This window comes from Perognathus longimembris, chromosome 1, assembly GCF_023159225.1.
Source record: "Perognathus longimembris pacificus isolate PPM17 chromosome 1, ASM2315922v1, whole genome shotgun sequence".
NCBI classification, from domain to species: domain Eukaryota; kingdom Metazoa; phylum Chordata; class Mammalia; order Rodentia; family Heteromyidae; genus Perognathus; species Perognathus longimembris.
Window position 1 is genome coordinate 72,394,077 of NC_063161.1, and position 25,344 is coordinate 72,419,420.

Here is a 25,344-nt window from a genome sequence, read left to right on the forward strand (position 1 = left end):
GCCCTTCTGGAATTTATAATATTGTTGTACATTTATACAGTCATTCCACAATACAATGCTGTTTTATGATGTTTTTTAAAGCAACATAAACTTTATTATATGTGATGTGTAAACATTGTGTGCACAGGCGTGCCAATATTGGAGCTTGAAATTGGCCTTGCCACTGTTCTTAGATTTTTCTGCTCAAGGCTGGTATGCCACCACTTGAGTTATAGCTCTACTTCCAGTTTTTGTGGCTAATTGGAGATAAGAGTCTAATGAGCCTTCCTCCCTTGGAGCTTACCTTCAACTGGAATACTCAGATCTCACCTAAGTAGCTGGGACTACAGGTGTGAACCATGAAAGCTTAGATGGGGATAACAGGTATGAACCACCAGAGCTTGGATGCATGTTTCATCTTGACCACTTTGATTGTTGTTTTGTTTGTTTGTTTTTTGGCCAGTCCTGGGCCTTGGACTCAGGGCCTGAGCACTGTCCCTGGCTTCCTTTTTGCTCAAGGCTAGCACTCTGCCACTTGAGCCACAGCACCACTTCTGGCCGTTTTCTGTATATGTGGTGCTGGGGAATCAAACCCAGGGCCTCTCTCGCCACTAGGACATATCCCCAGCCCCTCATCTTGAGCACTTTGAGAAAGATAATAAAGCCCACTTGTGGACTTGTTTGTGATGGGTTTTTCAGAGAAGACTTAACCAAGGAAGGAGGACTAGTATGGAATGTAGGCAGCTCCAGCCTACAAGTTGGGGGTTGGATGGAATGCAGGGAGAGGAGGAAGGCCTAACACAGGCATACTCCTCCTTCAGTTTCCTGGTTCTAGGTGTGAGCTGCTCTGCCCTGTCCTCCCCACCATGACAGATTGAAATAAAGCCTTTCTCCTTCCCAGGTATTAGTATAGGGATATTCACATTCTAAGACAAACCTTTGCAACTTCTTCATCTTGCAGCTCCTCCCACCCTTGCACAGCCTTTTAACCTATTTTCTATAGTGGTTGTACTGCAGAGCCACCACCAGTACATCAAGTTTCCACTGGCTCCACAACCTTGTCAGCTCTTGTTTTCTGGCTTTTGACAGGCACCATCTTAATAGGTGTTATATTTCTCTCATGATCAATGATGTTGAGCATCTTTCCAGGTTTGTTGTGTCATCTTGGAGAACTGTCAAGACTTCTGCTCACTATTTAATTCTTTTTGTTCAGTTGCAGGAGTTCTTTATGTATTTTAGATGTTTAGTTCTTGCCTGATACGATCTGTAAATATTTTCTCTCATCTTTTAAGCTGCTTTTCACTGTGCTGTCCGGTAGTGTCCTTGTCCAGTGTCATGAAGCTCTTACTCTTATTTTCTCTATTATTTATTGCTCCAGATCTTAAATGTAGGTCTGTAAGCCACTCTGAGTTACTTTTTCTAGGTGGCTATGAGTCAGGTTCACTGCTTCTGCAGTGGATATTCAGTTTTCCCAACATCACCATTGGGGAGTCTGTCCTTTCTCCCATTCAGTGCTTTTGGCATTCTAGTTTCTCTACTTCAAGTTCATTTGACAGTATGCATACAGCTTCATTCTAAACTTTCCATTTTGGTCTATACATCTGCTTGCTGGTCCCGAGGCTTGAACTCAGGGTCTCGAGCTCTCACTTGGCTGTTCTCTTTAAGATAAGAAAGTAGCTCTGCTGTCTGAGGAGCCAGTTTGCCTTTGGTCACAAGATACTAATGTCCAATCCCAGAGCTTTAGCTGGCCGTAAAGTGACTGCTGCTGGGAACAGCTCAGATCAAAGAGCCGCTGCAAAATGGAGGACTGGGTACCAAGGTTTTAGTTAATCCACAAGCCCAGAAAAAGGACCTTTAGAGTTGCCTCTTATGATACCATGAAATTCACAAGGTTGTGTAAAAAAAAAAGTAGTTTATTTATATTGTCTTTGCTTTTTATTTACATTAAGTTTTTGCGGTGCTGTAGCAATGCAATTTTTAAAAACATTTTTTACCTTCACAAAGGTCTTGTAACCACTAGCCCACTCTTTAACCCTCAGGCCTCCAAACTTAACATTAAATCATCCACAAATCCTCACCTCAAAATCTGCCCCTAGATCCGGATCACTTGGGCCATTTGGTAGTTCTGATCGTCACAAGTGATCAATTCGTACTGCAAGGGCTCAGTCTGTAGGTCTGACCCGCAGCAAATTAGGACCAGCTCCTGTCGGTCGGGGGGTAGTCCCCTTACCTCCCCCGCCGTCCGAGGCCGCCAGCTTTGGCAGGAAGCGGGGCACCTGAGAGAAGTTAATGGCTGCTGGCGGCCGGACAGGCTCCTGCGCAGTGATTTTGCCCGGGCTGCACCCACGTCCTCACGTAGGTTAGAACGGGTTCTCAAATATCGCCTGATCGGAGCGTCCGCGTCGCGCGCGCAGTGACGCCAGCGGCGCGCGGTGACGTCAGCGGCGCGATGGCGCAGGTGGCGCGGTGCATGCTGGGAGACGCAAGTCTTCTCCGCGGCGCGGAGCCGCGATGTCTCCGGCGGCCGGAGTAGCCGAGCGGCGGCGTCCCATCTCGAGCGTCGGGGAGGGCCGGGGCCGGGTTCGTGGCGGGCCGACCGGCGCGCTGCTGCTGGGCCTGGCGCTGCTCGGCCTGGTGCTGTGCCTGGTACCAGCGGCAGCAGCGCTGGCCTGGCTGGCCGTGGGGGCCACCGCGGCCTGGTGGGGGCTGACCCGCGAGCCCCGAAGTCCGCGCTCCTCGTCCGCACGGTTCGCGCGGCGCCCGAGAACGTTGCTGGCCTCGCCTCCCGCCAAGGCGGCGGCGAACGGAGGCGTCCCGGAGCCGCGGAGCCTACTCGAAGGACCTGACCCCGCCGAACTGCTCCTCATGGGCAGCTACCTGGGCAAGCCGGGCCCGCCACCCGCGCCCGCCCCCGAGAGGCCGGACCTGCGTCCCCCGCCGCCCGCGCGCTCCCCGCCGCCGGGCCCGCGCCTCCACCGCGCCGGACCCCCGCTCCCCACGCCGCTCCTTGGGCCCTCCAGGAGGCCTTTCCAGCGGTAAGACGCGCCGATCCGGCCACCGGCCCCAGTGAGATCTGGGTGGGGGCTTGACTTTAACATCCGAAATTTTTGCTTGTGGGGCGCCTCCTGCCCTCTTTTAAATCTTGGAGTGAGACGTGTGGCCAGAGCGCTTCCCTTCCTTGCAAGTCCTGAAACTGCCTGAAAGAATGATCTAGACCGTGGAGCGATTACTAAGACACGAAAATACCCTTTCCTAAGATGCGAAAGGCCTTTTCTTGCAGTTCAGTAGTACAGTTTGGTCCTGTTTTTGCCTTTGGACCAATTAGAGAAATTTTACCATCAGAACTCAAAGAGGCATCCCAGTAAATACCTCGACAATTTTGTTGATAAAGTTGATCGAGTCAGACACATTTTTTTATTTTATGTTTTCTTATACTGGAAATTGAACCCAAACACTTCAGCACACTCATCACTGGAACCAAACTTCCAATTCTTTTATTTTGGCCTTTGGTTTATGAGACTAACTCTAGCTAACTTTGCCCAAGTTGGTCTTGAGCCTTAGTGATCCTCCTTTTTCTACTTCCTGAGTAGCCAGTATTATAGGCATGCACCACCACTCCTGTCTTGGATTCTTAGTACATGTAGAAGATGAGAAGATGTTAAAAATATTTGAGTCAGCTCCCGTGGCCTATCTACTTGGGAGGCTGAGATCTAGAGAATATGACTTTGAAGCCAGCTTTTGTGGAAAAATCTATGAGACTTCCATTAACCAGCAGAAAGCCAAGATGGTGATGTGGCTCAGGTGATAGAGCACCAGCAGAGCAAATAATCATGAGGCTGTGAGTTCATGCTGTAGTACTGGGAGGTAAAAAAACAAAAAGGAAAATGCTGGGTTGGAACTGTGGCTCGAGTGGTAGAATACCAGTCGTGAGCAAAAATGCTGAGCCAAGAGCATGAGGCCCTGAGTTCAAGTCCCAGTATAGACACAGACAACAAAGACAGTTTCCTGTGTGTGCTGATGATTTATCACTAATGGTTGCATGACTCTTGCAATTGACCTCCCAAATTGTTGGAGTTAGTGGTAGCTAACTAATAACTACCACTTATTCCTTACGTGTAATAGGGAAAATAGTTGTAAAACTGCATATTGTGCTCCTTAGAGAGAGACTGAAGCTACCTGGAAAATGTTTGCCTGAACTCCTGTGATTCTCTAGCCATTTAAATTTTCTAACTTTTTTGTCATCCTCTTTGGTTCCTTGATCTGCCTCCCATTCTCTGCAGGGACAGTGAGTCTTCATCCAACCGCTTTGTGATAACGCCTCGCAGACACTACCCAATCCAGCAGGCCCAGTACTCCTTGCTGGGAGTGCTGCCTACAGTGTGCTGGAATGGTTGTCATAAGAAGACTGTGCTCTCTGCACGGAACTCTAGGATGGTGTGTAGCCCAGTGACTGTGAGAATTGCCCCTCCAAACAGCAAACTGATGCGTTCTCCAGTGTGAGTACTGTTGGAACATGCTTGCCTTTGTATCACTCTTATTTGGGGGGGGGGGGGAGGGGCGGGGAATCAGTCATGGGGCTTGAACTCTGGACCAGGGCGCTGTCCTGAGCTCTTCAGCTCAAGGCTAGCGCTCTACCACTTGAGCCACAGTGCCACTTCCAGTTTTCTGGTGGTGAATTGGAGAGAAGAGTCTCACAGACTTTCCTGCTGGAGCTGACTTTGAACCAGGTTCCTCAGATCTCAGTTTCCTGAGTAGGATTATAGACATGAGCCACCATGGCCTGACTTGTATCCACTCTTTGTTCTATAGCCATTCCTCTGACAAAACAGCTATAAGAAGTAAGTTTTACCTGTTTACTCAAGAACATACTCGTATCCTTAGAATCAGGTGTTAAATCTAGTTTCTTTCAAGTAAACACTATCATCTTCTGGACAGAACTCTAAAACACCAATGGAAGTCTGGACTTGACCAGGTTTACATGGAGCCTTAGCCTTTGTAAACTCATCCAGTGTCTCTCCATGTCTACCCTCCTTCTGTCCCTCCTCCTTTTCTCTCTTCTTTCTCTTCCTCCTCCCCATCTCCTCTCCTCCTTTCTCTCCCCCCTTCTCTCTCTTCCCTCTTCCTTTTTTCTTCTTCCTTTTTCCTCTTTTCCTTCTCCCTCTCTCTTTCTGTCTTTGTCAGTTTTTCCTTTTCTCCTTCCCCTTTCCATTTCAAAGATCAAAGTCAAGGCTTAATGAGGAACTATACTCCTAGGTTTCAAGTGGTCTCATCCAACTTCTTGGATAATGGGATAGTTGGACTTGAGCATATAAGTAACATTAGGTCAATGTTTCTACACAAGAAGTTGAGGTCACTTCATCATTGTGTTGTTTGGAGAGATTTTACATATAGAGCTGGATATTGAAGTTTACTGTTGTAAAGAAAAGCTATATTATTTTTGGAGAAGTGTATAATTGTTTTATGAACCAATATGTAAAACTAGAGTATTTAATAAGCTAAAAAGCATACATTGCTATAAATAAGATACGTATTTTTAAAAATTGTAATATATCAAAATAAAAATTTCTAAACACTCAAACAAAAGAAGCTACTCTGAAGCTGAGACCTGGAGGGCCAAGTTTGAAGCCATCTTTGGCAGAGTCCTATCTCTAGTTAACTATCAAAATGCCAGTGAGAGTTTGAAGCCCTGAGTTTTAGCCTCTGAACCAGCATTAACAACAAAGAATCACAAAGTAGCCATAAAATGTAAAAAAGGAAGCTGGGCACCAGTGGTTCATATCTGTAATCCTAGCTACTCAGCAGGCTGAGATCTAAGGATTGTGGTTTGAAGCCAGCCCAGGCAGTAAGGTCTATGAGATTCTTGCCTCTAATTAACCACCAGAAAAATAGAAGTGCTGCTGTGGCTCAAAGTGATAGAGGCTAACCTTGAGCAGAAAAGCTCGGGGACAGAGCACAGGCCCTGAGTTCAAAGCCCCACAACCAACCAACCAGAAAAAAAAAAAAAGGAAGTAGCTAATTATTTGAAAGTAAAATCTCAAATTCTAGTTATAGTTACCAATCTATGACCATAGTTTTCATAGCTAATGGCAATTTCAGTGAGTGTATAAATTTGTTTTGAGTTTTTGTTTTGTTTCCAATGACTTAAGTCTGTGCTGTGTGGTATGAGGGTGTTGAGAATCTCTTCCTGCTAGAATCTTGTTTTTCATTACAGATCAGAGCAGATAGTGAACCCAGCACTGTCCTCACCAACAATAAATGCCCCAGACCCATGTGCAAAGGAGACCGTCCTGAACGCCCTCAAAGAGAGGAAGAAAAGGGCTGTGGAGGAAGAAGACCAGATCTTCTCTGATGGCCAGGAAAACAAGAGACGGTAATAGGCCCAGTGGAAAACTGCAGCTGCAGTGTGTGGCCACCCTTGGCCCCTTCTCAGGCTCGTAAGGGTCTGTTCCTTGCCGTCCTGGTGCTGATGCACAAGCTAGATATATTTATAGTTTTCAGTTAGTAGTAGAGGTAAGCTGACAGCTCTTACTGTTTTAGTCTCCCTGTTTTAAAACATATGTTATTTTTTTTTTTTTTTTTTTGGCCAGTCCTGGGCCTTGGACTCAGGGCCTGAGCACTGTCCCTGGCTTCTTCCCGCACAAGGCTAGCACTCTGCCACTTGAGCCACAGCGCCGCTTCTGGCCGTTTTCTGTATATGTGGTGCTGGGGAATCGAACCTAGGGCCTCGTGTATCCGAGGCAGGCACTCTTGCCACTAGGCTATATCCCCAGCCCCGTTAAATTTTATTTTTAAGCCAGGCCGCTCAGTGCTCCCCTCACAATTTTGTGAGTTAACTACTAATCTAAATTTCATAATCTGAAGGAAATGCTTGTGAGATGAAAGCAAAGATGTTGGGGTTCATTCACCCTTGGCCTTCAGGGGATGGGCATTGGAGAGCGCCCCTGAGATGCTGCCCTTCCCCCAGCCCTGGGGAATGCGGAAGCAGGCCACAATTCTCTGGGTCCGGAACCAGAAGAACCGGCTTTGCGAACAGCCCCCAAATTTTCTAGCCAGCCCATGCGCCCCCAGTCTCGCGGGTTTTCATCCCTGGCGTGGCGCTTTCCAAGTGACATTAGCTCATGAGGGGGTCATATGGCAAGCTCATAGCCTATCAGTGTCCTGGCCGATCAGCCCTCTCTCGTCCCTTCCTACCATTAGCCTTTGCCCCGCCCTAATAAATCAGCTTGCTGGCGAAGCGTCTCCGAGGTCCGCGTACGCCTGGCTTTCTTCACGGGTAAGAAGGGAGGTAAAGTGATCTCGTACGGCCCCGTGCACCTGAGGTCTTTCCTGAGCCCCCCACTCCATCCTGGCCTTGCCTGCGGGTCGGGTGACCAGGGGAGAGGGTGAGAAAGGGAGCTGTTAGAAGCATAGCAGAGCCTTAATCCCTGCGCCAGGGGAGGCGAACCGAGCCCGCACAAAGACTTTTCACTCTATGGCAGGCATCTCTGGTGGGAGGCGGATGAGTGCCTCTCTGGGCTCACATGGGTTTCAGTGGCAGTGGTATAGAGCAGGTAGTTCAGGCTCAGGACTACTTGTCGTTTCCAAAGAGTCATTTAAAGAGCCCACCTTTACTTTTCCAGTGCTGGAATAGAATGCACTGCTACCAAGTCATACACAACCTAGCCTAATACTGTGTGTGTGTGTGTGAGAGAGAGAGAGAGTGTTGAAGTACAGTGGTTTGAACTCAGGCTTTGTGCTTGCTTGGCTGGTGTTCTACCGCTTGAGGCATGCCTCTAGCCCTGCTATTTGTTGGTTATTTTGGGAGATGAAGTCTCAGACATTGCTCCTAACACTAGCTACACAGTCCTCTAGAGCTCTCCCTCCTCAGTACCTAATATTATAAGTATTTTATCACCAGTGCCTCACTTACACTTTATTCCACAGATACTCATTATCACCTTGTGTGTGCCCAGTTCCAAAGACCACAGATTCCCACCTCTATGAGAAATAGGCAGGGTTTTGTTTTGTGTTTTTTCTTGGTGCTGGTTCTGGGTCTTGAACTAAGGGCCTGGGCACTGTCCTTGAGCCCAGGCTGGCTCCATACCATGTTCTTCAGATCTCAGCCTCCTGAGTAGCTAGGATTACAGGTGTGAGCCACTGGCTTCCAGTGGCAGTTTTGTTTTTAATGGTAAAATAAAGTAAATGGGACTGGGAATATGGCCTAGTGGCAAGAGTGCTTGTCTCGTATACATGAAGCCCTGGGTTCAATTCCTCAGCACCACATATATAGAAAATGGCCAGAAGTGGCGCTATGACTCAAGTGGCAGAATGCTAGCCTTGAGCAAAAAGAAGCTAGGGTCAGCGCTCAGGCCCTGAGTCCAAGGCCCAGGACTGGCAAAACAAAACAATAGAAAACAAACAAAAAAAAGTAACTGGGATAAGAAAAAGGTATTAGAGGTAATGGGCACAGCCTGTTTCTAAAAAGGGTCATAGCCAAGCACTGCAAGAAGACAACCCACACCTGAAACACAACCAGTGTCCCATTCCCTCTGCCCAGCTGTTTGTATCTGCCAGTATCACGGTTGCCATTCTTGGTGCTAATGACAAAGCTGAGTGAGGGAAATGCTAAGTGGATGAGGATCTGTTCATGCACGAGGCTCAGCGAAGGTGACTAGATGAACTACAGTGTCATCCAGCAAGCAGGGATGGCTGGGTGGGAGGAAGTAGACGGCTCTAAGGTTGAGGAGGTATCTGCTGATCTCCAGGGATGCACTGGATGGGTGCTATTCCCCGTGGCTGGGATCAGCAGCGGTCACATGCCCCTTGTGGCTTGGCACTGTGGCCCATCACCTGCAGAGCACAGCAGGGTACAGGCTGCTCTTCCACAGCGTTGGCTTTCTCAGGATCATAATATAGTCAGATATTCCAGTGAAAAAGAAATACTGAAGAGGTTCTGCCCTTATTACCCAGGTAGACTAAATTTGCCATTCAGAAGCTTTGGGATTTGAAATGACGTTTTTGTAGTCAAGCATACTATACTCAGGGGTATACCTATACTCAGGGGTCGCATGAGGTCCCAGGAATATGAAAATGTGCTTTAATGGGAGAATGTTTTGGTTTTCTCACAGGCGCCATGATAGCAGTGGGAGTGGACATTCTGCATTTGAACCTCTCGTGGCCAATGGGATCCCAGCTTCTTTCGTGCCTAAGTATGTGAGGGTGCGTCTTGGTGAAATGATTGCCATGAACAAGTCTGAATAAGACTATTTCTTGGGGAGACAGGGTCTCAATGTGTAGTTTAGACTGGTCTGTCACCCAAGCTCCTGCTCTAGCTTCTGATTGCAAGGATTACATGTGTGCACCACCATGCCAGATTTAAACAGCTTTATTTAGGCATAATTGGTATGTAGGACATTATCTTTAAAGTTTAACATGAAACCATCACAGAGTGGTGAGTGTGCCTATTGCCACTCATCATCCCCAATTCCATCCCAGCCCAGCCCCGGGATTGCGTGCGCACATGCGCACACACTCATTACATCCCCACCACCCTCATAGATGGTTGTGCACTTTGTATGATTGCATTTGTGGAGTCACATTTCCGTTTTTAGTTTGGCTTTCTCTGTTTGGTTTGTGTCAGATATATGTAGCCAAAAACTTACCAGTGCAGGGCTGGGAATGTGGCTTAGCGCTAGAGTGCTTGCCTTGCATGCATGAAGCCCTAGGTTCGATTCCTCAGCACCACATACACAGAAAAAGCTGGAGGTGGTGCTGTGACTCAAGTGGTAGAGTGCTGGCCTTGAGCAAAAAATAGCCAGGGACAATGCTCAGGCCCTGAGTTCAAGCCCCAGGACTGGCAAAAAAAAAAAAAAAAAAGCAAAAACCTAGCAGTGCAGATTCAGATTATTATCTGTCATCTTCCCTTTGGCTTTAGTAAGAAAGGTATTGGAACTCTTGATGAAAATGTGAGAATACTGTCTGTGGTAATGTGTTGCCTGTTTTCCCTTTTCTTAGGCCTGGATCTCTGAAGAGAGGCCTCACTTCCCAGAACACAGATGACCACTTGAATAAGCGGTCACGCACCTCTTCTGTGAGCTCCCTGACGAGCACGTGCACTGGAGGAATCCTGAGCTCCAGCCGCAATGCCATCGCCAGCTCCTACAGCTCCTCCCGAGGCATGCCACAGGTATGCACATAGCACAGGATGCAGGGACAGGGCTCCCAGCACCACGTAACTTCCGGCTGTCACTCACACATGAGAATGCCTCTGAGCTACAGAGTTTAAACCTCAGTACTGTCCTCACACTCAAAAAGTTGGCTTCACAAATAGCTCCATGAATAGTAGGAACATATTAAAACTGTGTTTTAAAGTAATGTGACTGGGCATTTGTGGCTCAGGCCTGTAATCCTAGCTGCTTAAAAGACTGAGACTTGGGGCTGGTAATGTGGCTTAGTGGTAGAGTGCTTGTTTTGCATACCCGGGACTGGCAAAAAAAAAATTTTTTTTAAGAGGATGTGACTTGAGGATCCTGGTTGGAAGTCAACCAGTCTTGGGGCTTGAACTCAGCACCTGGATACTGCCCATGAGCTTTATTGGTCAAGGCTAACATTCTACCAGTTGAGCCATAGCTCCCCTTCTGTGTTTTTTCATGCTTAATTGGAGATAAGAGTCTCACAGACTTTCCTGCCCAAGCTGGTTTCAAATTGTGATCTTCAGATCTCAGCCTTCTGAGTAGCTAGGATTACAGACATGAACCACTAGTGCCTGGCCACCAAGAAACTCCAATTTACCACCACAAAAGCTGAAAGTAGAGGTTTGGCTCAAGTGATAGAGTACCAGCCTTGAGCCAAAAAGCTAAAGAACAATGTCCAGGCCCAGAGTTCAAGAGCCAGGACTGGCATTTCAAAAAAAATGTAGAGCCAGGTGCTGATGGCTCTTGCCTGTAATCCTAGCTACTCAGGAACATGTGATAGGATCACAGTTAGAAGTCAGCCTGAGCAGAAGAGTCCTGGACTCTCTTATCTCCAGTTAATCACCAAAAAGCCAGAAGTGAAGCTGTGGCTCAAGAGGTAGAGTGCCAAGCTTGATGGAAAAATTCAAGGGACAGTACCAAGGTCCTGTGCTCCAGCTCCGGTACTGGCAAACCCTCCCTCCCTGCCTGCCCCCCCAATAGTATTGTCAGCCTTTAGCCATTTCAGTGGTTGTGAACTGGTAGGTTCAATTTGCATTCCTGAGTACTATTGATGTCAAGGTAGGAAGTATTTATGTTATTGGTATGTCTTTGTATGCAATGTGGGGCCATTTCTGGGGCTTGCACATATGGTCCCTGAGTTTCTTTTGCTCAAAGATGATAGTGCTCTGTCACTTGTACCACAGACCTCCACTTCCAACTTTTTTCATGGTTAGATGGAAATAAAAATTTTTTAAATGGGGGCTGGGGATACGTGGCAAGAGTGCTTGCCTCGTATACATGAAGCTCTGGGTTCGATTCCTCAGCACCACATATATAGAAAAGTCCAGAAGTAGTGCTTTGACTCAAGTGGTAGAGTGCTAGCCTTGAGCAAAGAGGCCAGGGACAGTGCTCAGATTTCTTTGTAAATGTTTTACTTCTTTTCTGTGAGATTAGTCTTTGCTGTGTGTGTGTTTGGTGGGAGGGGTCAGTCATGGGGCTTGAACTTGGGACCTGGGTGTTGTCCCTGAGCTTTTCTGCTCAGTGCTTGCACTCTACCACTTTGAGCCACAGCTCCACTTCCAGTTTTTTGGTGGTTAATTGGAGTTCAGAGTATCACAAACTTTCCTGGGTGGCTTCAAACTATGATCCTCAAATCTCAGCTTCCTGAGTACCTAGGATTGCAGTCCTGAGTCATCAGTACCCAGTAGGTATATGTTTTTGTTTATTTGCCAGTCCTGGGACTTGAACTTGGGGCTTGGGCACTGTCCCTGAGCTTCTTTTGCTCAAGGCTAGCACTCTACCACTTGAGTCACAGCACCACTTCTGGCTTTTCCTGTTTATATGATATTGAGGGATTGAACCCAGGGCTTCATGCGTGCTAGGAAAACACTCTACCTTTAAGCCCCATTCCCAGCCCCATGTTTTTTTTGTTTGTTTTTTTTCCGAAATGCAATAGCAAGGCTTTATTCAGGCGACTGCAGGTCGGGCCTCGTCCTACACTCCGACGTAGCGGAGGTTAGGAGGAAGGCCCAGAGCTGAGATTGCACAGGGCTTATAAAGGCAAAAAACCAAGTTACAACAATCAGGTGTTCAAGCAAGATTAGGATATGGGTACAAATCTGATTGGCTCAGGGCTTGAGGCATTCCTCTGCTGTTAGAGTTAAGCATTCCCAGGCAGTTAGAGTTAAGCAGGGAGTTTCCTGACCGGCTGAGCCCTAATAAGCTTGTCCTGCTAGCCGGGATAATTGGTGGCCTGGGTTACTCAAAGTTTAAACAGACAACAAAACGGGGCCAGCCCCATGTTTTTTATATTATAGGTCATACCTTGTGATTGTCTTGCTGGTGTGTGAAAATACAGAAAAGTTTGTATTCTGAAAATTGGCTAAATTCCAGATATTCAACTGTGTATGCTTTAGGATTTTTTTGTATATGTAGCCATATTATTAGTAAGTTCAGTCATGCTGCTCTGCTTAACTTTCAGCTATGGAAGAGAAGTGGCCCCACATCCTCCTCCTTCTCCAGCCCAGCTTCCTCCCGCTCCCAGACTCCAGAGAGGCCAGCCAAGAAAACAAGGTAATCCCCATTCTCCAGCCCCCTTCGGCTGTGTGCATGGACCGGGGTGGGGGTGGGGTGGGTGAGACACAAGGTGGAACTTAAATCCCCCTGAGACTGCTCCAGTCCTGGAGTCCTCATCAGACTTGGCAGGCTGTGGACTTGAAGGTGAATGTTTTGTGGTTTCCCATGCCCTCCATGAATTGTAAGGGTCCTCCTGTGACCTTCATTGTTCCAGGCTGCTGAGATCTTCCATCTTGGTGTCTACACTTTAGCTAGTTATTGGTTAGGAGGGAATAAGGTATCGCTGCATACATGAAAGTTCTTTCTCAAGCTGGGTGGCTCATGCCTATAATCCTGACTACTCAAGAGGCTGAGATCTGAGGATCGCAGTTCAGAGCCAACCCAAACAGGAAAGGCCATGAGACTCTTCTTTCCAATTAACCCCCAGAAAACCAGAAGTGGTACTGTGGCTCAAAGTGGTAGAATGCTAGTCTTGAATAGAAACGCTTAGGGATAGCGCTGAGGCCCTGAGCTCAAGCCCCACGACTGACCCCCTCCCAAAAACGAACTTTTCTCAACTATATTTTACCCTTTCAAAATCCCTACAGAGAAGAGGAGCCGTGTCATCACTCCAGCTCCTCACCTCCACTCGTAGCAGACACAGAGTCACAGGGAGAAAAGGGTAAGCCGAAGGCTGCGGTGGGAGCCATGTTGTCAGGAACTGGATCCACGGGGCTGTCCGCACAGGGTGGAGCCATGCTCTGTCTGGGGTGTGGTGGGTATGAGGCTGACGTGCCAGGGTGGAGGTGGGGGTCACAGACACATTAGTGTTACTGTGTGACCGCTGGAGCCACAATGCAGCTGTGTGTATACACAAGGTGTGCGCATGCACTTGAAGCATTGCCCTTCGTGTCTGCTTATTTCTGAGAAAGAATTTTGCACACACTATGGAAGAGGGGGTCAGGGAAATGCAGCAATGGCTGGGGCATCCTGTTTTGGAGGAAGGGGTGCCAGCCTGTGCTTTGTTCAGTTGCAGACGTGGCTGCAGGGATGCAGCAGGGCCCCAGTCCTGCCCCTCCCACACCTGGCACCTCTGGGAAACGGAAAAGGAAGACGCCACTGCTGCCTTCCCGGCGGGGGGACCAGCTGACCTTGGTATGTCTGCTGTACCCCGCTCTCCTGGCCACGGGAAGGCTGGGCTCAAGGCTCTGCCCTGGCTGTGGCCTGACCTCGCTGCTCTGCTCTCCCGCAGCCTCCGCCGCCTCAGCTTGGCTATTCCATCACTGCTGAGGACCTGGATATGGAGAAGAAGGCATCGCTGCAGTGGTTTAACAAGGCGCTGGAGGACACCACTGGTAAGCCTTCGGGTTCACAGAGGGCCGCCTTGTTCTGCTGATGGGGAGTGCGGGAGGAAGTGATTGAGGTGAGCACTTGGGGCCACCCAGTGTCTTGTGTTCCCTCCTTAGATACCTCTTCTACCTCTGTCACCGAGACCCCGCCAGCATCTGCCCAGCCCTCCTTTACCTTCTCCCTGCCTGCTGTGGCACCATCTCCTTCGGCAGCCTCTTCCCCAGCCTCCCTCCCGGCCTCCTCTCTGGCCTCCCTCCCAGCCCCTGCTGCTAACCCGCTGTTGGAGAGCTTGAAGAAGATGCAGGGCCCCCTGGTACTGCCAGCTTTCCCAGGTGAGTGTGGGCCCTCCACCTAACTCCCCAGACCTGAGGCAGCTCCGTTGGGCGCCCCAGGCTCCCCAGCCCAGAGCCTGGGCATCACCTCTCTTGGAGCCCCGTGTGCTAGCTGCTCTGATGGCCCTATGGTGCTCAATGTGCATGAGACATTGTACAGCTGTGCTGCTGCCTTTGGCAGGTGGGAGGGAGGGCAGCAGAGTGGGCAGCCCCTCAGTTGAGCCCCCTGGGCCAGGTGAGTGGCCAGCTCCATCCTCAGTGTCCTTGATGTCCTAGTGGTATCCACACAGGACCATGTTGGGTGCAGACACAGACACTCTGAGCTGTTGTGCGGGTCTGTGGCATTGACCTGGTCGCATTTCTTGGCTTGGGTCCCCAATGTGGTGGGCACTGGAGGACATGTGTTAGAGAATGTTCTGCAGATAGCCATAGACCTCACCTCCCTTTCACCTTCCAGAGTCTGTGAGGGCAGCGGCCACTTCTGCCCCTTCGCCTCCCAAGACGGCCAGCCCTGGCCCCACACCGCCTGCAGCCGCCTTTCCCGAGCTGGCCAAGGACACCAAGTCACCTCTCACCCCTGTCCCTGAGTCCCCTGCCAGTGCCCTAGGCACCCCTGCTCCATGCCCCACCCCCAATCCCAGCACGCTGTGTGGGGTGCCCAGTAGCACACTTCCTAGCCCTGCTGCTGCCTCCTCCACTTCCCCCTCCACCACCACAGCCACCGCAGCCACCACTGCTGCCACTATCACCACTGCCACCACCGCCACTACTGTGGCTGCTCCAACGCCATCTGCTCCAGTATCTCCCATGTTCAAGCCTATTTTTCTGGCCACACCTAAAAGTGAGGGCGCCAGCCCCTCATCGCCCGTGCTCACTGGTGGTACTGCGGCCACCCCAGCCTTCAAGCCGCTCTTTGGCAGCATGGGGCCACCAGCCTCCGTGTCCCCAGCCTCCCCATTTTTGAAGCCAACCACAGCTGCGACCACAACCACAGCCACCTCCGCCCCTGCCTTTGCCGGGCTGGCCACCACTGCCACCGCCACCACTACCACGGCCTCACTCACCACCAGCTCATCCACAGACTCTGCCACAAAGCCAGTGTTCGGCTTCACCGGGCCCAGTGCAGCCTGCACCACAAGCACAGAGCCCGGCACCTCCAACTCGCAGCCGTTCCTCTTCGGGGCAACCCCAGCCTCTGCCAGCAGCTTCCCTGCTCCTGGGGGCCCCGTGTTCCAGTTCGGCAAGGCCCCTGCCCCACTGACCCCGGCAGCTAGCACCTTTGGGCAGCCGCTCTCCAGCGCCGCCGCACTCCCGTCCAACAGCAGCGGCTCCACCACCTTCAGCGGCTTTGGCAGCGGGCTCACCACCTCGGCCTCCACCAGCCAGCCCAGCCTCACCTTTAGCACCGCCACCCCTGCCTTCAACATTCCTTTCGGCTCTGGCACCAAGGCAGGGCTCCCGCCCTACCCAGGCACCAGCACCCAGCCAGCATTTGGGGCCACTGAGGGGCCGCCTCCAGGGACCACCAAACCCACCCTCACCCCAAGCTTCGGCAGCGCCTTCACCTTCGGGACCTCTGCAGCCCCAGCCCCGGCGGCTCCGCCAGCACCTGCCCCAACCCCCACGCCTGCTCCTGCAGCCTTCGGGGCTTCTGTGCTCCCGGCTTTCGGTGCTCTGAAAGGCACAGCATCTGCCTTTGGCGCCCCAGCCAGCACGCAGCCCACCTTCGGCAGCACTACCACCATTTTCTCCTTTGGGACAGCCACCACCCAGACCACCAGCACGGGGACCACCAGCTCCGTGTTTGGCAGCTCCACCCGGGCCCCATTCACCTTTGGGAGCTCAGCCACCCCAGCCGGCAGTGGGGGCTTTGGGCTTGGTGTGGCAACCCCAAGCTCCAGCTCTGGAGCCTTTGCTTTCGGAGCCGGACAGGGTGGGACCACAGGCGCTTCCACTGCCTTCGGTGGTGGCTTGAGTCAGAATACCCTAGGCACAGCTGGCCAGAACACACCCTTCGTCTTCAACATGGCGGGCACGCCTGAGAGCAAGCCCGTGTTTGGAGGTAAGCTTAGGAGCCACATGACTGCTGAGCCCAGCAACATGGCAAGTGCTGGGGCCTCTGCTTCCGCTGAGATCTGAAGTTCATAGTTTGAAGCCAGCCTGGGCAGGAATGTCCATGAGACTCATCTCCAGTAAGCTACTCAAAAAGCTGGAAGTAGAATTGAGGTCAAATGGCAGGGCACTAGGCTTATGCAAAAAAATCTCAGGGACAGCACCTAAGCCCTGAGTTCAAGCCCCTGAACTGGCACCAAGAAAAAAATTGAGCTGGGCACCAGAGGCTCCCACCTGTAATCCTAGCTACTCAGGAGGCCAAAGTTCAAAGCCAGTCCAGGCAGGAAAGCCCGTGAGACTCATCTCCAATTAGCCACCAGAAAACCAGAAGTGGCTCTGTGGCTCAAGTAATAGAGCGCTATAGCACCTTGAGCTGAAGAGCTCAGGGACAGTGCCCAGGCCCAGAGTTCCATCCTCAGGACCAACAACAACACAGAAATTGAAATACCAGCTGGAGACAGGTGCCATGAGAAGGGAGCAACTGGTTTTAGTGGCTGGAAAGGCTTTCTATGGAGGCCGCATTAGCCTAAGGGCACTTGCTTTTTTTTGTCTTATTGTGTCTTTTGAGTCTTACTGTGTTGCCCAGGGCTGGTCTGAAATTCTGCTTCATCCACTCTAGTGCTGTGATTAAGTGTGTGCCACCTGGCTCAGAGTCCCCTGGGAGAGGGCGGCACTCATGTTCACCTGGGCTGCAGGAGCCAGTGAGCTTGTCAGGTTTGAGGGGCTTCAAGTCAGGGAGTCGAGGCAAGCACACTGGAAGACCGTTTCTGGAGGAAAAGCCACTGTAGAATGTCAGGCAGAGGAATCTTGTTTGTCCTGAGAACTTCCTTGTTGAATAGGGCTGAAGTTCCTGGAGTACAGTGCATGAGGGTGACATGGGGGGAGCAGAGCCATTTATGTCAAGCCCTGCCCAATGGTGAAGAAAGGCATGGGAGAGGTGAACCCATAGACTTGCCAGGCTGGAGGGCTGATGGTGAATTTCAAGGGTGGCCAGTTGGCATTGTGTCTTCTTCGCATCCAGGAGTTGAAATGTGCCCTGAAAAATCAGGCACTGAACCCCAAATGTGAAGGCTCATGAAACAGGAAGGAGTTGTATGAAGAAGACCAGAGCAAAATAGGGCCTGCAGTTTGCGTGGGAGCTGGGGCAGGGCCTGGTGTCACAGGAGTGAATGAAGGGGTGCATTGAGGGGAGAGGAGAGGTGGTTGGACTGAGAGGGTCGTGAGGATGGCCACCAGTAATTATGACATGAGCTGAACTTGGACTGTACTGCACCCGTGGTGCCCATCTAATCCCAGCACTCAAAGACTGAGGACCACCTGGCTATAAAGCAAGATTCTATCTCAGAGAAATACTAAGTTGTTGAGTGTTTGAAGGAACCAGACGAGAAATGGTTTGGAAGCCATGGCAGGGAGCAGCCCTGGCTAGCAGGTGGGCCCCTGACCCTCCCTGGGCCAGCTCGGAGCACCTCCGGATGGTGCCTCGTGGAAGGGCGCAGCTTCTGGAAGGCCGGGGCCAAAGACCAAGGCTGGAAGGCAATGAGCTGGCTCCTGATGGCAGGCAGGTCTCTTGATCAGCCTATTAGTGCCCCCAGCTCCTCAGTACCAAGGGGCACTAGGGCTGAGGGAGGCCACAGAGCTTTGCTGCATGCCTCCACCCTCAGCTATCGGGTTCCTTTGTTCTAGGCACTTCTACCCCTACCTTTGGCCAGAGCACCCTTGCTGCTGGAGTGGGCTCGGCAGGCAGCAGCCTCTCCTTTGGGACCTCCTCAACACCTACCCAAGGCTTCACCGGGGTTGGACCTTTTGGTAAGCAGTCCCCCTCTGGCAGGCAAGGAACTGGGGTAAGGCAGGCTGCTGGCTCTGGGTCCTGTGACAGGTCATGGGGTTCAGCCTCTGGGTGGGGCTCTGGTTTGGAGTCTAGTAGAAGTTGCCTGCACACTTGGGAAAGTGGGTGGAGGGTTTGCCACTGCCCTCAGACTGTCTCAGCACAGGCTGAGAGTCAGCTGGAGATCCCTGTTTGGGTCTCGGTTTAACTGTCCAGATCCGGGCGCCAACCACACCAGCCGCAGCCCTGGTGAGGTTTTTTTGCCAGTTCTGGGGCTTTGGACTCAGGGCCTGAGCACTGTCCCTGGCTTCCTTTTGCTCAAGGCTAACCCTCTGCCACTTGAGCCACAGGATGAAACCGAATTAGATTCCTGCCACAGCTATAGTACTTGAGTGAAGTAGAGCGGATACAGGTGTAGGGCCTTGCACCACTTCTGGCATTTTTGTACATATATGGTGCTGAGGAATCAAACCCAGGGCTTCATGTATATGAGGCGAGCACTTTTGCCACTAGGCCATATTCCCAGCCCCTTGTTGCATCTTTACAGGATCAGCAACACCTTCTTTTTCTATCGGTGCTGGATCCAAGACTCCTGGGGCTCGACAGCGACTGCAGGCCCGAAGGCAGCACACTCGCAAGAAGTAGCCCCGCCCCTGCCCCAGGACTCCGCCCCTACCCTCATCTGGACCTCAGCACCTGCTAGGAAGAGCCTCAGAATTCCATAACGCAAACCCAGCCTGGATTTCTAGCTCCAGCAGCCAGGGTGGAGCCCAAGAGGAGGCTGGCACCGCTGGAGGAGGTGGCAGGGCGCCAGCCCGGTACCTTAACCTGAACAGTCCAACAGGTGAGGCTGGAGAACTAAAGAACATGTGTACATACTGCGCTCCCTTCCCTGACTGTGACACCGTGTGGTCAGGCGCGCCCCCCCCCCCCCCACTGCTGGGGAATGGGGTCACAAATGACCCTCAAATTTCCCACATCTTGCTGCTTTATCCTCCCTGGTTCCCCAGGGGACCTGGGAGTCTGGCTTTGCCGCCCCCTGCCCTGCGCTCCTCTCTCGTTTCATCTCCAGCCTCTCCACCAGTTTGGCCACCAAGCTGGGGCTCAAGACTGTTAGCCTGTTTGAACCAGGGGTGAGCCCCACTCCAGGAAGGAAGCTCCTGGGGTAGGCAGGATGCCCACCACTGCCCCCCCCCCCCCCCCCCGCCAACCATGTCTGCCTCTCTGGGATTGTTTGTTCAAGCTTTGTCCTGTGTTAGTCCGATGCTCATGTGTTGCTCTTTGAATCGAGTTTGGAGGAAGAACTGAGTTGTATGTATGGCGGCATTTTGGTAGTGCCGGAATTAACTGTCTTCAGCCCCAGGGCTTACTGAATGTGGAAAGTGGCGCCCTTGACGCCCACAGTGCTGACTCGTGAATTTCCAGTGGTGTTTTCACTTAGAAGGGCTGGCAGCCTGGGTTTGGGGCCGGGGAAGACTTCCCTCTGCAGCTCCTCTCCTTCCTCAGCCCCTCCCTCCCTGCAGAGGCCTCTGGGCCCCAGGCCCAAACCCTTCCCTGCCCCCACAGCCTCGCTGCCCTGCCAACCTCTTTGCGAGAAGTATGAATGCGTGTGTCTAAATTAAAAGAAAAAATATTTAAACATTTTTTTAACAAGATAAATTTATTTTTGTATTTAAGCTAAATTGCCTTTTAAATTCCTTCAAGCTTGGTTCACTGAGGTGGTTCAGTATAAGCACTGTCTAGCGGTGTAGTTGGTGTAGTTGTCCTGCCCGGGTGGAGGGCCCGGCGCCACTGGACACATGGAAGCATAGTTGCGTCATAGATAATGTGCTGTAGCTGTGACAGTCCCCTTCCTTGGTGACCGGGGTTGAATGCTGTGTGATGGCACTGCCCATCTTGCCCCTGTACCCCATGAGCTGGCAGCTGACCACTTAGGCCTGGCCACATGCAACTGAAGGAGCCTGGCCCTCAAAGCCCCAACATCTGTTACCGTGGGGGATGAGCTAGACCAGAAGCCTCCCCCACACCTCAGGTCAAGGCAGGCCAGCATGTGCAGGTCCTGCCAGCACCAAACTGGAGGTGGCAGGGGCTTCCTGCTAGACTTCATTCCTGCCGAGTCTGCTTGAGGTTTTTAGTATGGATGTGAGAATTTTCTCCTTGCTATGTCATTAAGAATAAAAACTGTGATCTGTCATAGACCCTGTCATGGCTCTTACTTGTGCCAGCAGCACTTCTGCCACCAGGAAGGAGGGAGGACTCGGACCCCTGGGAGAGACACTGTCTGTCCCATCGTCAGGGTGGGACATGCAGCCACTAGTGCCACAGGGAGGCCTGGCCACAAGGTGGCATTGCCCGCACCTCTATGAGCATGGCAGCAGGTGCTGGCCAGGGCCAGCCGCAGTTTTTCGCCGCTTCTTCCTTCTTGTAGCTGGGCTAGAAATGAGTTGTGCCAGTGCTTCGGCATGTGAAGCCAAGCTGAAAGAACAGTCAGAAGTCGGACATGGCTAGAGCAGCCTGCCCCTCCAAGCAGACCCCACTCCCCTCACCTTGACACCTCTGCCCGTTCAATGACAGCGACAAAGAAGCCACCAGTGAGCGTGGCTTCAGGGGAAGCCCGGAGGCAGTGCTCAGCCCCTGGAAACGTCTTGAGGCCTCGGTGGGGCCAGGAGGGTAGGGTGGGCGCCAGCCTGCAAGAACATCCAGCTCAGACCTGGGAAGGCAGTGCCAGGGCATTGGGACCCCCACGGCCAGGGGAGGGGGTGCTATCACCTGAAGGCCCCTGAACTCTCCTCCAGGGCTCTTTGGACTACATCTTCATTCTCCTCTTGGCAGAGGGAGCAGGTAGAGTAGACGAGGCGCTTCAGGGCAGGGAACGTGAGTGCGTGGCACAGGGCGCGCAGCTGGAAGCCCGCCAGGGTGCGCAGGCGCTCCTGGCTGGGTGCCTTCGCTGGCTCCTCCAGCTGCCGGCTCAACATCCCTGCCAGGAGAATCCCCAATGAAGCCTTGAGACTGGTGGCCCTCGGAGACCTTCCCACAGAGGTGTGCTGGCAGCCTTGGCTGTCCCTCTCACCTGAGCCACTGCAGGAAGGGTCCAGTAGAATGTACTGGACCTGAGCATACCGTGGATCAGAAGGCGACACTGCCAGGAAGTCTCCCTCTGCTAACTCACAGCAAGAGACTCCAGCCCGGGCCAGCAGCGTAGCCATGGATGCTAGACGCTTGGCATCTAGGTCAAAGGCAAAGATCTTCCTAGGAAAGAGGGCAGGGTGAAACCCCGGTTCTGACCCCCACCACGGGTGTTGTCAAGTCACAGAAACAGCATTCAGGCAGCCTCTGGGGACCTGTGTTACACCCTGACCTGGGGATCTAAGGACCCCTGAGGACTTCTGCTTGAAGACTTCTACCTTGCTTGTCCTGCAACTTCCAGGCCCAGGCCCACCCCTGCTCTGCATCCTGACCCCAGCTCACCCCTGGTTCTTCAGGAAAGCTGCCAAGTGACTTGTTTTGTTGCCAGGGGCAGCACAGGCATCGATGACGTGGGAACCTGGGGGTGGAGCCAGCAGCATGGCTGGGAGGCAGCTGGCCTGGAGGACAGAGCGGCATGGGCCTGAATAGAGGGAGCCCACACGGCCAGCAGTCACTCACTCCCCTGTCCTTCCGCTGCCCCAGGGACCCCTGACCTTATCTTGCAGGAGGAGGTGTCCCGCCAGGTACAGCGGGTGCTCATGCAGGTCTGTTTGGGCGGGAAACACAAGCAGCTCAGGCAACAAAGGATCCAGAAGAAAGTGCTTTCCCTCAAGCGTCCGTAAGTCCTCCAGGCTGTGGGGAAGAACTGTCAACATTTCTGGCCTCTGTGCTCACTGGCTGATCCTTTAGCCAACCAGTATTTGCAAGAGCCATGAGATGTAGCTTAGAATATCTGGCAAATCACAGGCAGCCCAGGCAGAGAAGCCCTCAGGATTCCCATCTCCCAGCTGGAGGCATGGCTCAAGCAGTAGAGCACCATATGTATGAGTGCAAGGCTCCTGGATAGGTAGCCTGGCACCAGCAAAAAAAAAAAAAAAAAAAAAAAAAAAAAAGATAATGAGGGGGACGGGAGAACAGCCAAATCCAAATTAGTAAAGACAATGAGTCTGAGGCCATACTACTGGGCACTAGGTCCCACCTCTGCTGTTTACCAAGAATGCAAGCAAACGGGCTGGGGATATAGCCTAGTGGCAAGAGTGCCTGCCTCAGATACACGAGGCCCTAGGTTCGATTCCCCAGCACCACATATACAGAAAACGGCCAGAAGCGGCGCTGTGGCTCAAGTGGCAGAGCGCTAGCCTTGAGCAGGAAGAAGCCAGGGACAGTGCTCAGGCCCTGAGTCCAAGGCCCAGTACTGGCCAAAAAATAAAAAATAAAAAGAATGCAAGCAAAGGACTTAACTCTGGGCCTCAGTCTTCACTTCTGTATAGTGGCAGATATAAAAATGAAGTGAGTTAACACCCAAAACACTAAGCACTTGTTAATGCAGCTAGCAGAACTGAACTTTCAGGGTATGGGAGTGAAGCACTCAGGTTACAGCTACAATCCCTACAGCTGCTGGGAGTACTGTCCACCCGAGCAACATGGACACACAGCCACGCAAGAGCCTTTCTCTGCTCTTCCACGTGCTCTCCAACATTCCAGTCAAGGACAGCGAAGACAATACAGGAGGCAAAGGAAAAAAGCAGCTAGAGGCAGCTTCCCAGAAATGTCAAGACAAACCAGCCAGGTGCCAGTGGCTCAAGGTGTCATCCTGGCTACTCAGGAGCCTGAGGTCTGAGTATTGCAGTTCAAAGCCAGCCAGGGCAGGAAAATCCATGAGATGCTTATCTCCAATGAACTCAGAAAAAGGCAAATGTGACATTGTGGCTGAAGTGGTAGAGCACTAGCCGTCAGCAAAAGAAGCTCAGGGACAGCACTCAGGCCGAGTTCAAGCACCAGGACAGCACACACAAAAAATAACCAGGAACCATGTATAGTGGTACACGCATGTAGTTCCAGCATTTAAAGACTGTCAAGAGGATCGCCAAATTCCAAGCAATGGGCTAACATGATGAGTTTGTTTCCAGCTGGAGCTAGTGAGACCCTATATCTCACTCAAGACAAAGGAAAAGCAAGGTGGACTGAGTCCCAGGAGCACGGTAGCTTTTAAAGAGGTGGGGAAAGATAGGCAAGTGCTAGAAATGCAGGAAGAAAACCACTGCCAGCCAGCCTGGCCCAAGGATCCCTGTCTCCCCAGAGCCCCAGACATGTTCCAAACTGAGCGCAAGTGGGCAGGATGCTGAACTCTCACCTGGAAGCACGGCCCTGGTAGAAGAAACCTTTTCTCTTGAAATAATCTACCACATCATCAGAGCAGGTCTTGAGGGTGTTCACCCGAACATACCTTGGAACCTGGGGGGCTAAGGAGCAACAGCATTGAGAGGGCAGCAAGTCCTAGATGATGGGCATTGCCACCCCTTCCACCCCACCATTCCCCCAGCTCACCTGAGCCAGGCTTGGCCCCTGCTTCCAAAAGATCCTCATTGCAGCTCACACCCCGCTGAACCTTGAGCCGGGCCAATTCAGCCTTCAGCCGAGCCTGGTGCCGGTCCAGCAGGGCCTTCCATCGGCCTCCCCCACTGCCTTGGAAGCCCTTCCCCAGCAGCAGCTCATACACCAGCACCTGGGTGGGTGGGGGGGAGAAAACATACCTGAATCATTAACGACGTATGCTTAATACAGGGGGGAGGGGTCCTGCCTGTAATCCCAGCTAATCAGGAGACAGATCTGAGGGTTGTGACTAGAAGCCAGGAAAAGTCCATGTAAGACTCTTCTCTCCAATGAGCCACCAAAAAGCCAGAAGTGGCTCTATGGCTCAAGTGGTACAGCACTAGTCTCGAGCAAAAAAAAAAAAAAGAAAAGAAAGAAAAGCTCAGATCAAGCCCCAGGACCTGTCCCCAGCCCTTCCCCCACCCCCAAGCCTAATGCGGAGAATTGGATCCGGTAGCACGAACTACACAGACTGCTATCCAGGCCAGCCGCAGTCACCTTGGCTAGGTGCGGCCGCAGCTTCTTCTCGGCACGGAGCAGACCGGCGCGGGTAATCACGGCGTCCAGCACGGTGTCGAAGCGCCGCGTCTCACACACCAGCGCATACAACGGCTTCACGTTCTGCGTGGTCGAGGAGAGACGCGCTGCGTGGGCGCCCGGCCCCCACCCGGGACCTCCGCGTACCCCTGGCCGAGACCCCACTCACCCCGCCCCAGGATCTCCGCGCCCTCCTACCCCGGACCCCGCGAACCCCTCCCCGGGATCTCCGCACACCCCGGACCCCGCGCATCCCGCCCGGGACCTCCGCGAACCCCTCCCCGGGATCTCCGCACACCCCGGACCCCGCGCATCCCGCCCGGGACCTCCGCGAACCCCTCCCCGGGATCTCCGCACACCCCGCCCCGGACCCCGCGCATCCCGCCCGGGACCTCCGCGAACCCGTCCCCAGGATCTCCGTGCACCCCCTCCCCGGGACCAGCGCACCCCGTCCGGGACTTCCATGCACCCCTCCCCGAGACCCCGCGTACCCCGCCCGGGACCTCCGCGAACCCCTCCCCGGGATCTCCGCACACCCCGCCCCGGACCCCGCGCATCCCGCCCGGGACCTCCGCGAACCCGTCCCCAGGATCTCCGTGCACCCCCTCCCCGGGACCAGCGCACCCCGTCCGGGACTTCCATGCACCCCTCCCCGAGACCCCGCGTACCCCGCCCGGGACCTCCGCGAACCTGTCCCCGGGATCTCCGCGCACCCCTGCACGGGACCCCGCGCCCTCCGGGCCCTCACGCACCCCGGCCTGGAACCCCGCGTTTCCCGCCTGGGCCCCGGTACTCCCTCACGCCCCGTTCTCCGCCCACTCCCGACCCCACTACCTGGAAGCCGCTGGAGTACACCAGCGACCGGACCGAGCCTCGGCGCTCCTCCACGCCCGCCAGCACCGAGGCTGCCGTCGCGTACAGCGCCATGCTCCGCGCACCTTTA

General features: G+C 52.8%; 2 protein-coding genes across 3 annotated transcripts; one reads left to right on the plus strand and one right to left on the minus strand.

Annotated features, from left to right (window-relative positions):
• Positions 1 to 2,490: 2,490 nt before the first annotated feature.
• Positions 2,491 to 20,501, plus strand: Pom121c (POM121 transmembrane nucleoporin C). Its single transcript, XM_048369040.1, has 13 exons — positions 2,491 to 3,014; positions 4,260 to 4,475; positions 6,191 to 6,349; positions 9,087 to 9,167; positions 9,973 to 10,144; positions 12,613 to 12,704; positions 13,295 to 13,368; positions 13,717 to 13,841; positions 13,939 to 14,041; positions 14,153 to 14,368; positions 14,826 to 16,430; positions 18,164 to 18,286; positions 18,853 to 20,501. Exons 1-13 carry the CDS (start codon positions 2,491 to 2,493, stop codon positions 18,948 to 18,950), a joined length of 3,588 nt encoding a protein of 1,195 aa, XP_048224997.1. The 3' UTR covers positions 18,951 to 20,501.
• Positions 20,493 to 25,344, minus strand: Nsun5 (NOP2/Sun RNA methyltransferase 5). 2 transcript variants are annotated; one of them, XM_048369059.1, is made up of 10 exons: positions 25,236 to 25,344; positions 24,363 to 24,485; positions 23,820 to 23,997; positions 23,626 to 23,734; positions 21,986 to 22,124; positions 21,774 to 21,889; positions 21,376 to 21,554; positions 21,075 to 21,282; positions 20,852 to 20,992; positions 20,493 to 20,780 (listed from the first exon to the last, which is right to left on the minus strand). In XM_048369059.1, exons 1-10 carry the CDS (start codon positions 25,326 to 25,328, stop codon positions 20,666 to 20,668), a joined length of 1,401 nt encoding a protein of 466 aa, XP_048225016.1. In that variant the 5' UTR covers positions 25,329 to 25,344; the 3' UTR covers positions 20,493 to 20,665. The 2 variants fall into 2 exon arrangements, with proteins under 2 accessions (XP_048225016.1, XP_048225024.1); XM_048369067.1 differs by lacking the exon at positions 24,363 to 24,485.